The sequence below is a fragment of the Falco cherrug genome, chromosome Z, assembly GCF_023634085.1.
Source record: "Falco cherrug isolate bFalChe1 chromosome Z, bFalChe1.pri, whole genome shotgun sequence".
Lineage (NCBI taxonomy): Eukaryota > Metazoa > Chordata > Aves > Falconiformes > Falconidae > Falco > Falco cherrug.
In genome coordinates this window covers 62,625,974-62,642,877 of record NC_073720.1, presented here as the reverse complement: position 1 = coordinate 62,642,877, position 16,904 = coordinate 62,625,974, and the positions used below count along the sequence as shown (strand labels likewise).

The 16,904-nt window shown below is 44.1% G+C and overlaps 1 protein-coding gene across 2 annotated transcripts in view; it reads left to right on the top strand.

The window, feature by feature from the left end:
- Positions 1–1,300: 1,300 nt before the first annotated feature.
- The window catches only part of MCC (MCC regulator of WNT signaling pathway), a 230,775-nt gene continuing 215,171 nt past the window's right edge, over positions 1,301–16,904 (top strand). The window contains exon 1 of one of the 2 annotated variants that reach the window (XM_055698403.1): positions 1,301–2,850. In XM_055698403.1, the coding sequence (XP_055554378.1) occupies positions 2,714–2,850 (137 nt within the window). In that variant the 5' untranslated portion in view covers positions 1,301–2,713. The remainder of the gene's footprint in view (positions 2,851–16,904) is intronic. The other variant, XM_055698402.1, reaches the window with a different exon arrangement.

The window sequence follows — 16,904 nt, the reverse complement described above, 5'->3', positions numbered from 1 at the left end:
GAGGTCTCCTTCCTCGTTCTCCTTTTGTAACTTTCTGGGCATCACACACCCTTCCTAAGAGGGACAGCGAAAATGTACTTCAGGAAGGGTTGTACCTTCTACTGCACTGCATGTTCTCGGTTTTAAACATGTTTTTTTGCCATCTGAAACTCAAATTTTTGGTTGCGGGTACCAGAATATTGGGAACTACAGCTTAAGAGTGCTGCTTCCCAACCAGTGTGATACATCTTTTTAAAAGTTAGATGTGGATCACAATACAAGCCAGCAAGCTCAGCTGGTTTTACTGTCTTGCATGCCATACCACAGCTAGGGTATTAGCCATTCCTATCAGCTAGGAGGAGCTACTGTGAGTGATTTCTCATTAGGAATAGTCAGAAACTACTGCACTAGGTTTTCTTGGGACATAACCTTGAAGATGCAAAAATTAACTGCAACTGATCCCACAGAAGGGGAAAAGCTAGCAGGAGATACTCAATATATAATAATAATTTAAAAAAAAAACACTCAGAAAGGTCATTAGCAAGGAGCAGAGAGAATGTAAGGACTGGATGAATTCCTGATCTGCAAAGAAAGCAACTGCATGGAACATGCAGATAAGAACAAAAGATAAAAAGTGCCAACTGGGATATTTAGCTAGATTACAGAAGGTGTGGGTTATTAGTTTAAAAAAAGAAAAAAAGGTTAAGAGCTTGGTGGCCTTGGTAGATAGCATCAGGGTGGAGGGAGGTCGTTCTTGGTTCTCATTGCTGTATTTTGGATCCAATCTTGCTCCATTGGTATTGGTGGCTTTGTCAGGAAATGCTGTTCTAGGGCTCTGTGTGTTAAGAATATACTTAATGAGAAGAAACATGTGATATATTTGCAGAATGTGTGCAAGAGTTCTTGTGTATGGGTGTCTATGGCATCTGGCTGAAGAAAATGGTCTTGTGGCTGCCCAGCTCATCCAACACTCAATGTAAACAAACAGCTGCAGTAAACTTAAGTCTCACACACAAGCAACATCCTATACAGGACTGAGAAGCAGCACGTGCTAAGACTAAGAGTAAGATCTTTGTAGGTCAAAAGATGGGACATGATGTAAATCTTCCAAGCTTACACACTACAGTCTGAAAGGGTACTTTGCATTATTCTCTGCTGTCATTGTCTTGAAAGGGTATGGAAGTGCATTGGCTCCATAACCCAGTGCTCTGGTCATCCAGCAAGAACCAGTGTGAGCAACCCGATTTGGAAAACTGCAGAGACTGACAGAATATGAGTGTATGCATGCTTGTACCTGCAAGTAGTTTTAGTTAATAAAAAAAAAACACTACAGAGGCTACTTTGTAATGACTTACTTCATCAAGATACAATACATATTAACAGAACTATTCCCATCAGTTATTATACTTGAAAGGGACTGTGCAACAAGAGAAGTGTGATAACTTTGCTGACTTTACATATCCATGAGCCACTGTCAACAACAAGGAAGACCAAGTTGTTATGTGGGAAGTACCAGGTGTCTTCAAAGACTGAAGTCATAGGAGAAGGATAATATCTGATACTATGAGAGAAATGCATGCCCTTAATAACAAGGTATTTTTTTCATAAACAGAAGTAGGTTAGGAAGAAACTTAGCTGACCTAATTAATCTCAGGATGATGGGAGTAAGAAACATGCTACTGTGAAACAGGAAAAAGCTGTTCTAGGCTGTTTCAAAATACGTTATTTCCAGCAGACATAAAAGATACTGCCATTGCTGCCATTGGTGTATCAGTTCTTTTCACGAGTAAGAAAAAAAGGACTGATTAAAACTTAAGTAGGTGTTGAAAAGGGTGCCAAAAATACTAAAGGAAATGAAGCTGTTCTATACATGCAAGATGAAAACGTTTTTTCATCTGGCAACATGTAGACTGCAAAGAAAACACCTTTACTCCAAATGCCAAGGAGACAGAGAAGCCAGGGAGAAGTATAAGCCATGAACAAAATCAGAGCACTATCTGGTGATGAATTGTTGGAGCAGAAAAAACAATGATGTAGTTTTCAGGTAAAGTTTGATCAGTGGAAAGGAACTGGATGTGTCAAGAGGAGCTGGTGCTGTGCCCCAGAACGCTGTCACCGGCCCAGCACCCCGTCAAACCGCCTAAGCGTAAGCAGAAAGCTACAGAAAACACTGGGTTTGTTGAAGTTTGCCCCCGCTTGGTTTCCACCGGACAGCCCGGGTCCAACCGGCCGCAGCACCGCGGAAGGGGCAGCAGGTGACCCCCGGGCCGCCAGACCGAGCGAGGCTTTGCCCAGCACTCGGCGGCCGCTGGCGGGGTGCGCACCGTGACCGGGGGGTAGCCAGCGCCCACCCGGCCGGGCCGCTCGCTCCGGCGCCGCTGTGCTTCCCGGCAGCGGGAGAGCCGGCGGGGAGATGGGCCGAGGGGGGCGCAGGGTGATGGCGTGCGCAGGGAGGGAGCGGGAGCCTCTGCCGCCTCCTCCCCCCGCCCCGAGCCCGGGCGCCCGGCGGTGGCAGCGCGGCCCCCGGCCGGCCCGGGCCTGCAGCGCTCCGGGCCAGGGCGCTCCGGCCCCCGCGGGGCCGCGCCTGGGCTCGACGGGGCCGCGCGCGGCGGGGCTTCCCGCCCCCGCCCCGGCATTGTGCTGCCGCTCGCACTTTGCAGGCGCGGCGGGACCGGGAATCCCGGGCGCCTGAGGCAGCCTCGCCTCCTCCTCCTCCTCCTCCGGAGCTGGGCGCATGATGGCGGCAGCCGCCGTAGCGGAGGCGAGCAGCGCCGGGAGTAGCAGCAGCGATACCTCGAGCACGGGCGAGGAGGAGAGGATGAGGCGCCTCTTCCAGACCTGCGACGGCGATGGGGATGGCTTCATCAGCAGGTAGCGACAGGGGGAGGTGGCTCCTTGCGCCGTGGTACGGAGCTCTGCCGTCCTTTCCCCCCAGCTCCCCGGCCGCCCGTGAAGCGGCGTCTCAACTTCTGGGCGAGTTGGCGTAGTTCGCAGAGCGCAGCCGCCACAGGCCGGACCCTCCGCGCCGCCGCCTTGTGCCGGGGGGCCGCCCGCCTCCACTGCCCGCTGCCGCCCGCTCCTGCCGCGGCCGGTCCCTCACGGGGCGCGGCGGCCGGCCAGCCCAGGGCGCCCCCGCTCCCCGCCCCCCCCCCCCCCCCCCCCGGCTCCCCGGGACCCCCCGCTCCCCGGGCCGGGGCTTTGCGAGCCGGGCTCTGGCCGCCGCAGGCAGCTTTGCGGGAGCGGGGCGGGGGTGAACGGGAGTGCCTCCACCCCAACGGGTCGGGAAGGTGACGCCTCTGACCCGCCTGGGTGTGACCACATGAGGCGCTGGGGGGGGTGGCACCTAAACAAACCTGGTCACAGGTAATCTAAGAGAAAAATCGTGCTGATCTCCCAGTTCGTCTGATTCTACTTTTTTTAATACGGTTTTATCAATATCCTTGTTGCACAGTCCCGTTTAGACTCTGCTGCTAGTCCCCGGTTGGTTTGGGGGTTGTGACCCTGGCTGATGGGTTTCGGGGGTGGGGGTGGGGGGAAGCGGCGGGCTTGTACATTTGCGGTTACCTGGAGCGAGCAGTGATGAAATGTGCATGTATCTGGAAGCACCGGCAGTGTGTTTTGGTCAGGACTGGATTTTGTTTGAAGGGTGCTTCTGGAGCTAGTCCTCTGCTCTCACACCGTAACTTAAAAACCACTGAGCTGCTAAAGGCGAGATTTGCCAGAGATGCTGGGAACTTGTATTTTCAAAATGAAACCTGTGCAGTTAGTGATCGCCTCTAGAGAGCTGAGTCAAGAGTGAGGGAATTTCTGTCTTATATAACCTGAAACCTAAGAATATGACCCTGCAGAAAGGTTAAGTAAACGTCAATCCCCACTGTCATCTCTTTGGAGCCAGAAAGTTGTTGAAAATCTGTAACAGCTGGCAGTCACTTTAAAAATAAAATGTAAGGGTCATGATATTTCTTATCTAAACAGCTCCCCCAACACTCTTTTTCTCCCTGGCCTAATGATTATTTTGACAGTTGTGGTTCTGAAATGTAAACTTTGAAAATGTATGCTTTCCAACCAGTGTGCCAAGATTGCTTCTCTCTCCATTTGCTTACTGTCTTCATGGAAATTATTTTGATGTCTGAAAACTTAGGATGTTCACTTTAAAGCATGTGCTGCCTCCTCAGTTCGTGCTTGCTGGTCTGTGCTGTGATGCTTTTCTGCAACGTACACTCAATAAACTTCTGTATGTTTATAATTCAAAGACATTACTGAGGGAATGTTAATGTTCTAGTGCTTTATAGCACATGGACAGCTGAGAGATTCTACCATGACACAAGCCCTTCATTTCTGATGACTTTTCTACGTTGCCTCAGTTTTGTTGCCAATTTTTCATGTGTGTATTTCATAATGGGCGTTTCTGAACTTTGCTTGAGCTACACTGTTGAAAACTCCAGGGCATGTCTGAGGAGGGACATTGGATTTCAGCCGTAAGTAGAAATAAAGCCCAGAGGACAGTGACTGAAAGTCCTTCAGGTGGTGGTGTGTCCATTGTTGAAGGATGCTGATGCCTTGCTTCAGAAGGGACCTGTGCCTTCAAGGCATAACTGGTATGATCCTGATCAGAGAACATAGTGTTATAAATTACTGTCTTCCCTTAAATTTCCATATTTATAAGGAAGTAGTGAATTAATGTTTAACAAATGATCTTTGACATGAGAGGGAGTCGGTTTTCTCAACGTTGTTAGCTAGCCTGGGTAATCAGTCTTGTAAATGGAATGTGATCCTTCCTTTGTGTAGTGTCTCAGTTTCCCTCATGATCCATTTTATGGTGATGGCTTGTGCAGGAGCAGACTGGTTCAGTGGTTTTTGGATGTATTGGTGGTATCTGCCACCATAGTCTTACAGACAGCCATGGACACACAGCATCCCTGTTAAAAGTATAGCAACTAGAGTTTTTCTGTGGTTTACAGACTTAGCGTTTAGGTAATTCCATATTTTTTAATGTAATGGATTAAAATAAAGACAAAGTTACACCTGCTTTTATGCTGAACTTAATCTTGCCATTCTGTGCTTACTGATTGTCTTGCTTCTGCTTTTTCTTTTTTTCATACAGGCAAGTTGCTTAGTTTTCCTGTTCCCTCTTGCCCTGCTTCCTTGAACTTTCCTTTGCTTATCCTTGGGGGCAACAATTTCTTTGTTTCCTTCCCTGTAGCGCCAGTGGAGATGGTGGGCTGACTTCTGCGTGTTACTGTGCCTTTTAGAGCAGGTTAAACCTTGCAATAGATGGCTGGGCATCTATATAAAGAGCTAAAACCAGAGAAGCCAGCGCTGTAAAACCAGCTGCTTCATTGTGCACTAGAACTGATCTATAGCCTTTTAATAGTTTGAACTGTTTTTTCAGAACTTACTTTCAGTGCAGTGTGGTGGAAATTTGCAGTTTTGCAACTGTTACTCAGCATAAGTTGTCATATCTTTCCAAGTGAGTATCCCTTCTCTTCTGCTTGCAGGGATGTCAGTAGTTTTTGTAGCACAGGCAGCAGTTTGTTGATTCTTTCCAGCTCCTGAGCTGTTACGGAAGAGAAGGTCTTTATTCTTGCAGCAAAGGCAGGCATTTTCTATACATGTTTATTTAGTTCATATTGCATGGGGAAAAGAGCCATTGGCATTCCTAATGAAGTAACATTGTACCTCTGCTGTGGAAATGCTTTGTTCTGTATCAAACAGTAAACCTCTTCAAGTAACAGCAGGGAAGGCACAGATGGAGGGGAGGAACATGACCTGAGATACTTATTAATTTTCAGGCTCTCGCCTGAGGTCCTGGTTAGTTTTCTGGCTCTAAATAGTTAGGATGATATCAAAATGATAAAGCATAACTAAGTGTGTGTTTTAATCCAGAAGAAGCTGAATGATGGGGTATGAAGTGCTCAGCCTGTGTCTCTGAGCATTGTGTTTGATGTGTGCATATTGAAATTTTGCAACATCTAGCTAGACAAATGTCCTAAGAAAACACAAGAGTTTTAACTTGTTGGTTTATACTGAAATGGCTTTCTGTTCTTTTGGGATTAATACTAGTTATTCAGTGATTTTAACATCTTGCAAGTGCTTGGCATTCTTCTGATACTACAACGAGAGGTAACCGTTCAACAACAAAAAACGCAAAGCAGTCCATGATGAAGGCTGGATGCTGGTCGCTTGAGATGAGCGGGGTCAGCCTTGCTGAGAGCAAAAGGCCTTAAACACTGTTTACAACAGAACTGTGTTTTCACAGCTGTAGCTGGATTGTGTTGTTAACAAAAAGCTGTTAACTGAAAAAACACTAATTACAGGGTTTTTTTGCTTTTTATTCTGTTTGCTTTGAAAAACTTCAGAATCTGATGTTACAGTTAAAAATATATTCAGCTTCAGATGGTTGATGCATTGGGGGAGGACACCTGCTACCTTCTTTTTTTTTTAATGTCAGTATATGTGGCTTTGGTTGATGTCAGCAAGGAAAGTGAGAACATGCTGGGTTTTTACAGGTGGCCGGCAAGATTAATGTCTTCTTTAGAAACTTAATTGCCTTGTAGCTTTATTATATGTGGATTGTACCGATGTTCCATTTAGCACATAATGGATTTCATCTTTACTGCAGAAGTCACTAAATGGGTTTCCAGATTATTCTGTTCTGACACTGCAAGGTCTAAATAAGGTTGAATCTTCAGGAAATACTTCTGCTTAAAAAAAGGAAGCTATGAGCTGTGGATTTAATGGGTGAAGAAAAAAATTAATTTCATTATTAAGTTACAAATGTGCTAGTTTTCTGATTTTAAATTTTAAGCATTGTTAAGTAATTTCTAGGGTTTTGAAGTAAAGAGATGAAGCTACTGTTTAATTCTGAGAAAGCTACTCTTTAATTCTGAGAAAGAATTGTTATATTAACAGTAATGGAATAAAATTCTGTTTGTAGAGTCTGTTTGAAGGTATTTTCTTCTGTGTACCCAGATGTTTTTTTTTTACGCTGAGGTCAATTACAGAAAATTTCTGGTAAAAGTAGAGTAAGGTGTTTAAAACCCATAAACCTACTGATTTTGTATCGAGCTTATACAGCCCATCAAAAGGACATGGTGAAAGACTGTATACTTCGCTAGCCCTTCACAGAGTCAGTTGAAAGGAACTTGTTGGATTTGATCTGTTATCTGAGTGATTTGAGTGGTATGTAGCTCTGGGAACTTAAAACCTTTGCTGATAGTTCCCTTTTCAATGGGCTGCAGTAGTGGGGCATTCTCAGCTTTCTTGCTGAGTACATCTTGGCAAGTGTTTCTGCATCTAGTGGCCACATGCTATTAGAAAAGAAAAAAAAATATTTTCAAGAAAAGTATGTATCAATTAAGTGTGTTTTTAAAGGAAGGAATTTATGCTTCTAGGCTCTCTGTTACTACACACCACAGCCATTACCACTGAACTTTTTTTTTAGGTGGTTGCTTTTGCTAATGTGCTTGAACTTCTGAGCTCACCATTTAAAGAGACACCTGTTGAAGCACAAAGGGACCAATTGAATGGAAGGAACAAAATCAATGTGGGTTGTCTGTGACCAGCCAAGTTGGCTGTTGTGCTGTTGTTATTTGGAGTATATAAGACTTGAAATACATATGCCGCGTCATAGCAAGTTAGTAATTCAGGCTGACATCCAGCTAACAATTTTTGGTGTATCATAAGCTGGGTTTTATAGCTGTGGAAGAAACTGTGAAAATATTACTGCTGTAAGCCAGGTAGCAAAATAGTTCATGTAAATTAATTTATGAACTTGGTTGAACTAGATCCGTTTATGGGATTTTTGATTTTTTTTCTTGCAGTTTTCTATAAGTAAAATAAGTATCCCTGAGAAATGTTAAGTGGCCAAACTGATTGCCTTGGAATCTTCTTAAATAAATGGGTAGAGAGTGGCCTTATAACTGGAGAGTTTTGGAATAAAAATAATCCTTTAGTTATTTAAAACATATGAACCTTATGTAAAACATGAGATATTTTATTCTTTGTTGCCTGAATGTGGGCCAGACTTTTAACTGATTGTAGTATAGCAGCACAGAATTAGTCCTGTTGAGTTTGACTTGATGGGTCTTCAGGAGAGAATGTATATGAAACAGAACTATGAAATTACAAAAGTGTCTGTGATTTTTGTTTTTGAAATGTAGTATAACAGTTAATTTTCCCCTAAAACAATCTTTTGCTATTCCTTTTTTACTTTCTCCTTTAACAATAGGTAATGACTACAAAGTCTTTGGAGTGGATATAGATGTTGCCTATGACTAATCCAACTTTCCTTCTTGCAGCTGTATGTAGGGTATACAGTATACTTTAGACTGTAGCTCCATATGAAACCACAAATCAGGTTCGTACAAAGCATTGTCAGAGATTTTGTCCAAGCATCATATGTTTTAAAATTCATACATAAATTGGAGGTAGTGATCTGAATGTCATAGAAGATGAGCAAACTATGAGCTCAGAACTGCACTGTTCATTGTTACGGGGTGTGGGGACCGATGCAAAGAAGCTACTGGAGTGGGGTAAATTGTGATGAACTTGTGAAAGGTCCTGTAAATAAAACAGGTAAGTGAAGCAAGCGTGTAGTATTTAACATGGATATTTAGTGAGAACTGAATGGATAGATACCAAGTTCCAAATTCATCAATAGGGTAACTGTTTGCTGTTTGGCCTTGTGTTGTTGCCAGCCTATCACTTGCTGCTTTCAGTGTGCAGAGGTGCTCTGTGTTAATGTTGAGGTGAAACATTCCTTGTTCACAAGGGAGCAGCTGACTGTGTTACGTCAGGGTCTTCAACCATGTAAAGAATATACCTACTGCGTGGCCATGAGGTTCTCAATCTTCTCCTTTCTGCTATCTCTGTATTTAGCAATTAATAATTTCCCAGGGTTGGCAGGAGTTGTCAAGCAGCGTACAAAAAACTCTGTTGACATGAGAAAAAGGCCTTTTTTTCTCAAAGACTATACTTACCAAAGCAGTTTGTGACAGTAGTAGCCTCAAGAAAACATACAAGGAAAAAAAACATGAGCAGGCTCTTCCTGTCACTATTTTTTCTTTGACTTCTGGTTATGCTCTGCTGTAGTTGAATTGTTTTCCTTTCATAGATAGTCTTGGGACAACTGGAGGAAAGCTGAGCAGAGACACCTGTATGTGTATAGTAATGCGGACTTAAGAGTGTAATGTTAAAATTGCTCCTGTTCTGAAATAAGCCCAATATATAGACTTTGCAAAAAAGATCTGAACAAGGAGCTTTTTTATCGTTTGGTTCACATATATGCTAGTAATCTCCTGGAGACTGTTTTAACTTGGTAATTGCTTCTAAAATGATACTAAACTCTGTAACTGTACAAACGTACACAGGCAGGTTTGTAAAAGATTTTATCATCCTCTTTTGCTGTTGCAGACATAAAGTTTTATGTGCTGTACATGCAGTTCTGTAGCGCCATAGTGGTAAAACGTGGGTTTTACCCATAAGATGATCGTTTATGAGCTTATGCAAATACATTCACTCACGATCTCTGAAAACTTAATTTGAGTCTGAGTTAATGTTCTGCATGCAGATGCTTTCTAGTCCCTGCAGGCTATTCTGTGCTAGTTGGAAGCAGCATCAGGAACAAAGTAGTTGTAAGCAGAAGCTGCTGTGAGTGCTCAGATATCAGCAGACTAGGGAATGATAAAGCCACATATCCTACAAGCAAAGGGTTTAAAAAAAATCAGTTCTGTAACAGATCTGGTGGAAATAAGAAACTGCCTTTGAAGGCTTACGAGAGAAGTAGTATTATTCTGCAACTTTTGCAGGTACTGGGGCTTCAAATTTCAAAAGCAGTTTGGTCCCAGTACTGTACAGTCCTAAATCTGGCCTTAATCCAGCTGTCTGACAAGGGAACATCGTTTAGAAGCAGTCTGCAGAATGTCAGAATGTCACCAAGATGGGGACAAGGCTTTGCTTAGTTCCTGTGTTCAGTCTGGCTCTTCATATTGCTGCACTGTTCTTCCCATGGAGCACTGGAAATGTTGTTAGACCCCAGTACAAGATTTTATTCTCACTTGAGACCCGGACTATTCACTCTGTGCTTTATTTAACCACCTGAAATCTTCACTCAACTCTGTTCTAGGAATTCCAGCAACAAAATGCCTGAACCTTGATAAAACTGGCTTTGTCCTTGCACTAGTTTTTTAGTGTGTCTTGAAAACAGTTTTAGCTCCCAGGTTCTGTTCCTTAATTTTATCTTTCATCCATCTCCATTAGGAAGCTGTCACAGGGTCTGTGATCCATGTAACTGAAAGAGTGCTTTTATATAGATAGAGCACAATACTTACTGTATGCCAAATAAGATAGTGAGTAGAAGCACTGTGCTGTGTTTTACATGATTGTAGTCTGTTTTCTCGGTTTCTCTTGGGACTTGCCTTAGTCAGTGGTTCCACAGTTATACAGAATCTTCTGGGGTTTCAGTCTAACTTTGTCCTCCACAGGTCCTCTCAGAGATTCATAATGAAAAAAAGAAGCAGGTTCTGGGGGAAGGAAGATGGACAGATACAGATGAAAAGCCAGATACCTGCATTATTCGAGGATGAAGAAAAAAGTATTGTTTGTTAAATATTGTGTCTAGAAAACATATCAAGAATCAATATTCAATAAAGGCTTATGTATTTCAAAGTCTGTATTTGTTACAGCTAATACAAGTCGGAGGAGTATACTCAAACTTGAATTTTCTGAACTTTTCATGGTTTTGAATGTTAACTCTCCAGTTCTTAGGTAAACATGAAGTCACGTGAAGGTTTATAATATAACATCTTAGAGCTATCAGTATCTTTAAGTTAATAAAGTTAGTTGGTGTATTTTACACAGGTTATTGCATTTTTCTTTCCTCATTGGCATTAGTAATCTGGGAAAAGTGACTTAAGTATATATCTCGGGCTTGTTGTTACATGGTGTTAATTGTGTTCTTTTTCTTGGGAGCTTGATGTCCAGGTAGATTGTAATGTGGAAAAACTGAGCAGTGAGTCACTTGAGAATACAATTGTCAATCGTTTTGAACCATTTGAAAGTTACCAACCAGTTGCCTTGTAAGTCCTGAGTTGTTTCTTACCGTTATTAATTTTTAATGAGGTTGCTAATGGCATATTATTTGGGTTATTACTGACAGAGAATTGAACTTCTCTTTAAAGTCAGTAATTTCCCTTCTGTGGCCCTGGAGGGGAAAAAAAAGTAGTTGTTAAGTCGGATTTTTTTGCCTTGTGTTCTTCTGGATTTCTTGGTGGCAATTCTGGAAGATGATAACATCACTAATATACTATATTATTCTCCTCCCAAGGGTAATGGGGAGCAGGGGACCTCACAAGATGCTTTGGTACCTGGCCTTTCTAACAAATCCATAGCCCAGGTCTGTAACATAGAAATCACTGGTGGCTGTTCTAGCAGTATGACTGGGATTACAGTAAATGTTTGAAGTTGTCTCATTGATGTGGGATTGCATGTTCTTCTGCTTATGGCAGACAAAGGAGTTAGCATCCTCCTTGACCACATTGGTTAGCTCACATTTCTAAGGAACAGCTTTTCTTTCAAACCCATAGTTTGAAATTAATGGATGGGTTGACTGTTTTGGGAGGCACTTGGATGAAAGAAGAATTTTGGCAGTGAGTGGTTAACTCTTTGTCTCCCATTATTTGTCTGGTTTGAGGATGCCACATGCATGCATTTTGCTGGCCATTGTGAATGGATTCTAAAACAATTAAAAAACCCTTCTTTGCCTTAGTTTGCTGGGTTAGAGTAGTTAGTGTCTGAAATTGGTTCAAGCAACAGGTCATGCACGTTTTGATGGGGAGCAAGGAGCCTCACAAGATGCTCAGGCACCTGGCTTTTCTGGCAAATATACAGCCCTAAGCTAGGTGCCTGCACTGCTTATGAAATGAACTGGAAAAGCTAAGTGGAGGTTTCATGTTTTTTTGAAGTCAGCCTATACAGCTGAATGAATTGTTCCACCGTGTGCAGTCCTCAAGTTTCACTCTATGCTAGAATTTGTTCAACCAAAGAGCTGCCTTGGTTGAAAAGCAGCTCAATAAGAAAAAATTCTTTGTAGCACAGTCGGCTCATGGTTCTGGTTTGTTACATGACTGTGACTTTTAGTGTTGGCACAAGATGGAGCAAGTAACTCAAGCTTGGGGTTTAGTTGTGGTCCCTTCTGGTTATATCTGCTTGATTTTTGAACACAATTCACCCCAGATGCTCTGAACTGAGAAATGTCTCTAGAAGTTAATTCATGACCATAAAAATGGTGTTGTTTTAGGAGGTATAAAACTACAGCAGAGGTTTTGTTTAGACCCTTGGTATCTCAGCTGGTGAATGAAAGAGATCAACAAGACTAGTGTTGTGCCTAATTATGTGTTGTCCAAAGTATAGGCTTCAAATGGCATTTGGAGAAAAAGTTAAGATGTGGATACAGGGCCTTTCAAATCCACCGTATTTTTTCTGTGAATGTTCACATACATCTTTTAGAATAAACAGCACATACCTGGAATTCATCCTAGCATAGTGACTGTTTGTATGCGTGACCTTGTATGTTAATTAACATAATCATAATCAGCACATTTAATGTCTCCTTTCTTCTGAGAGTTTTTCTGCAACAGTGTTTTCTTACATTTAATAGAACAAAACAGTATTTATATAGTATTAGCAGTTACTCAATGAAATCCCTTATGTCATTTTTAAGGGTAAGTTAGGTAACTGTCCTGGTTTTATCTGCGATAGAGTTAATTTTCTTCTTAGTAGCTGGTGCAGTGCTGTGTTTTGGACTTGCTGTGAGAACAGTGCTGATAACACACTGATGCTTTTAGTTATTGCTGGGTGATATTTATACTAAGTGAAGAGCTTTTCAGTGTTTAGGCCTTGCCAGTGAGAGGGCTGTACAGGCACAAGAAGCTGGGTGGGGACACAGCCGGGACAGCTGACCTGAAGTAGCCAAAGAGGCATCCCATACCATGGGATGTCATGCTCAGTGTATAAACTGGGGGGAGTTGGCCAGGGCCTGGGCATTGCTCCTCAGGGACTGGTTGGGCATTGGTGAGCTGGTGGTGAGCAATTGTACCGTGCATCACTTGTTTTGTCCATTCCGACTGGATTTCATTCCTCTCCACTTCTCCCTCCTTTTCATTATATGTTACTATTATTACTGGGTTTGGTTTATTTTATTTAAATTATTAAATTGTTCTTACCTCAACCCTCAAGTTTTACATTCCTTTCCAATTCTCCTCCCCGTCCCTCTGGGTCGGGGGCAGGGGGAGTGAGTGAGCAGCTGCACGGTATGTAGTTAGCAGCTGGTGTTAAACCATGACAGTCCCTTTTTGTACCCAACATGGGACACGAAGGGCTGAGATAATGACAGGTCTAACTAGAGTGTGTTAGAATGAAATTGTTGTCAGTATTAATTGTATTGGCTTAATAATAATTGGCCACAATACTGGTTTCTCTCTCTTAAAGTTGCTACCCATGGTCTCAGAGCTGTGTTATTTACTTTACTTGCAGTTTGTGTTCCCTGTTGTGCCGTTTGTTCTCCTTGGGACCTGCGCTAAAGTTATCAAAATGTTGTACTATATAGTACTGGCTTATGATATGATAGACTGGCTGGTTATAAAACTAACCTGATCTGTGTACTTGGTGGTGGTGTTACCCCTGTGTGCTGCATGGTCCCTGGCCAGGAATGCCAATATCTGCACCTTTGGCTTTGTTTTCCTGGACTGTCAGCCAATGAGTGGGGTCCTGCACCTTCCCCTTCTCCACACGGCTAATTACAGAAGCATTTAGGATTTTTGGAAATTCTGAATATCTTTGGTCCGTTGGAAGCATGATAGCACAGGCCCTGTGTCGTGGTTTAACCCCGGCCAGTAACCAAGCCCCAGGCAGCCGCTTGCTCACTCCTCCTCACCCAGAGGGATGGGGAGGAGAATCAGAAAGGAATGTAAAACTCAAGGGCTGAGATAAAGACAATTTAATAGGTAAAGCAAAAGCCGTGCACACAAGCAAAACAGAACAGGGAATTCATTCACCACTTCCCTTAGGCAGGCAGGTGCTCAGCCATCCCCAAGGAAGCCGGGCTCCATCACACGTATCGGTTACTTGGGAAGACAAACGCCATAATGCCAAACGTTCTTCCCTTCCTCCTTCTTCCCCCAGCTTTATCTGTTGAGCGTGATGTCCTATGGTGTGGAATATCCCTTTGGGCAGCCCAGGCCAGCTGTCCCGGCTGTGTCCCCTCCCAGCTCCCCGTGCCCCCCCAGCCCTCTCGCTGGCCGGGCCTGAGACACTGAGAAGTCCCTGACTGAGGATAGACACCACCCGGGCGCAGCCAAACCCACCCGTGTGCTGTCAGCATTGCTCGCACAGCACAGCCACAGCACAGCTGCACCCGCTGCCGAGAAGGAACTTAACTGCACCCCAGCTGGAACCAGCACACCCTGACCCTATTTCTAGGAATACTGAATGTGGTTTTCACCTCCAGGACCTGGTTGAGAATTAAGTGACTAACTATAACTACTCTAGCCCCCTTGACAGAAACAGCAACTGTTCCAGCCCCTGCGGCTAGTCCAGCCCCTGTGGCACACCATGCAAAAGACCAACCCATTTCAGTATCAGTTGCCTCTATACAGAAGAAGAAATGGAAATGGAAACCAGCTTTTTTAGTAAAGGAGGATGAAGCAGGGCCATCACAGGATCAGAATGAAGAAGCTGAACAAAAAGTAACCTCTTGATCCCTGTCACTAGATAAACTGCAGGATATGTGGAAAAACTATGCCCATCAGCCAGGTGAGCATGTCACCTGGTGGCTTCAATACTGGGATAATGGGGCTAATAGTTCAGAACTAGAGGGTAGGGAAAACGAGCACCTGGGATGACTTTCTAAAGAAGGGGCCATTGACAAGGCAATTGGAAAAGGAATGTGAGTCCTCAGCTTCTGGAGGTGACTCCTGTCAAGTGTTAAGGAAAGGTATCCATCCCTTCTAGGAGGATGTTACGTGTCGCCCAAGCAGGTGGACTGCAATAGAGAAAGGTGTCCGGTAACTCAGGGTATTAGCCATGAAAGAGATGACTTGTTATGACCAGGATGATGCACAGTCACCTATAGATCCTGACAAAGTCATATGCCCACAACCCATGTGGCAGAAGTTTGTATGGAGTGCACCATCATCATGTGCCAACTCGGGCAGTATTGGGATGGAGAGACAATGCACCACCAGTGGTGAATGAAGTGGTTCACTGTCTCCAGGACTATGAAGATAGTGTCTCTGCCTCCATTATCTCAGCTGTGGAGAGGCTGGTCCAGCCAGTTGATGAGGATATATCCCACTCTCCACCTAGACAGACCCACATCTCAGCTATCAACCGTAGACACCCTTCAGTTTGGGAGGGAGATTATAGAAGATACACACCACAGGGTACCCTGTGGTTTTACCTGCAGGACCATAGAGGGGACATGAGGAGGTGGGATGGAAAACCTACCTCAATCCTGGAGGCACAGGGGTGTGAATTACAAGGAAAAATGATCACAAATAGGGAGTCTTCTAGGAAGGCTGATGCTTCAGTTTCCAGAGGATAGTTTTCCCAGCTTTACTCTCAATCCTACGAAATGGAATTCTAATCCATTCTGATAAGACGTAAGTAAGCAGAACTGCTCCACACTACATCTGCTTCGTACCACTGGCTGCCCTGGTGGAGAATCCTATGAGCGACATTAGGAGGGCACTGTCTCCAGCCAGGGGGAGGACAGGGACAACTGGATTTACTGGTCTGCGTGGATCCAACGGCCTGGCACATCAGATCCACAGGAACATAAAGCTCTAGTAGATACTGTTGCACAGTGTACTCTTAATAAAATCAGCCTATGAGGGGGCATAACCTGTTAGTGTTTCTGGAGTGACAAGGATCTCAACAGGTAACTGTATTGGAGACTGAAATAAGCTTGACTGTGAATGAGTAGCAAAATCATCCTATTGTGACTGGCCCAGAGGATCCATGCATCCTTGGCGTAGATTACTTCAGGAGAGGGTATCTGGAGTCGACTGTCCCAGGGGTGGAAACACAACCTACCATCTGCCTGCCATGGACTGCTTCAGGCTGCACTGAAGAAGGGTGAGGCTCCAGAACACCTGCTGTACATTGATGAAATCATCGTATGGGGCAATGCAGCAACAGAAGTTTTGAGAAAAGGGAGAAAATAATCCACGTCCTTCTGAAAGCTGGTTTTGCCATAAAACACGGTCAAGGCACCCACACAGGAGATCCAGTTTTTGGGAATAAAATGACACGATGGATAGTGTGAGAACCCAGTAGATGCGATAAACAAATAGAAGCTGTGTCTCCACCAACCAAGAAAGAAACACAAACTTTCTTAGGTTTATGGACTTTTGGAGAACGCACAGTCTGATTGTAAGCCCTCCTTATCATGTGACACTGAAGAAGAATGATTTGAAATGGGGCCCTGAGCAACAACAAGCCTTTGAACTAATTAAATGGGAGATAGTTCAAGCAGTAGCTCTTGGGCCAGTTTGGATTGGGAAAGATGTAAAGGATGTGCTCTACACCGCAGCCGGGGAGAACGGCCCTACTGGAGCCTCTGGCACAAAGCACCAGGGCAGACTCGAGGTCAACCCCGGGGCTTTCGGAGTCGGGGATACAGGGATCCGAGGCCCGCTCTGCTCCAACTGAAAAACAGTTCCTGGAAGCTTATGAAGGGGTTCTGAGCTGCTTTGGAAGTGACTGGTACTGAAGCACAGCTCCCCCTGGCTCCCGGCTTGCTGGTGCTGGGCTGGATGTTTCAAGGGAGGGTTTCTTCTACACATCACACAACTGATGCTACATGGAGTAAGTGGATCATGCCAATTACACAACGAGCTCAAACAGGAAATCCCAGTCATCCAGGA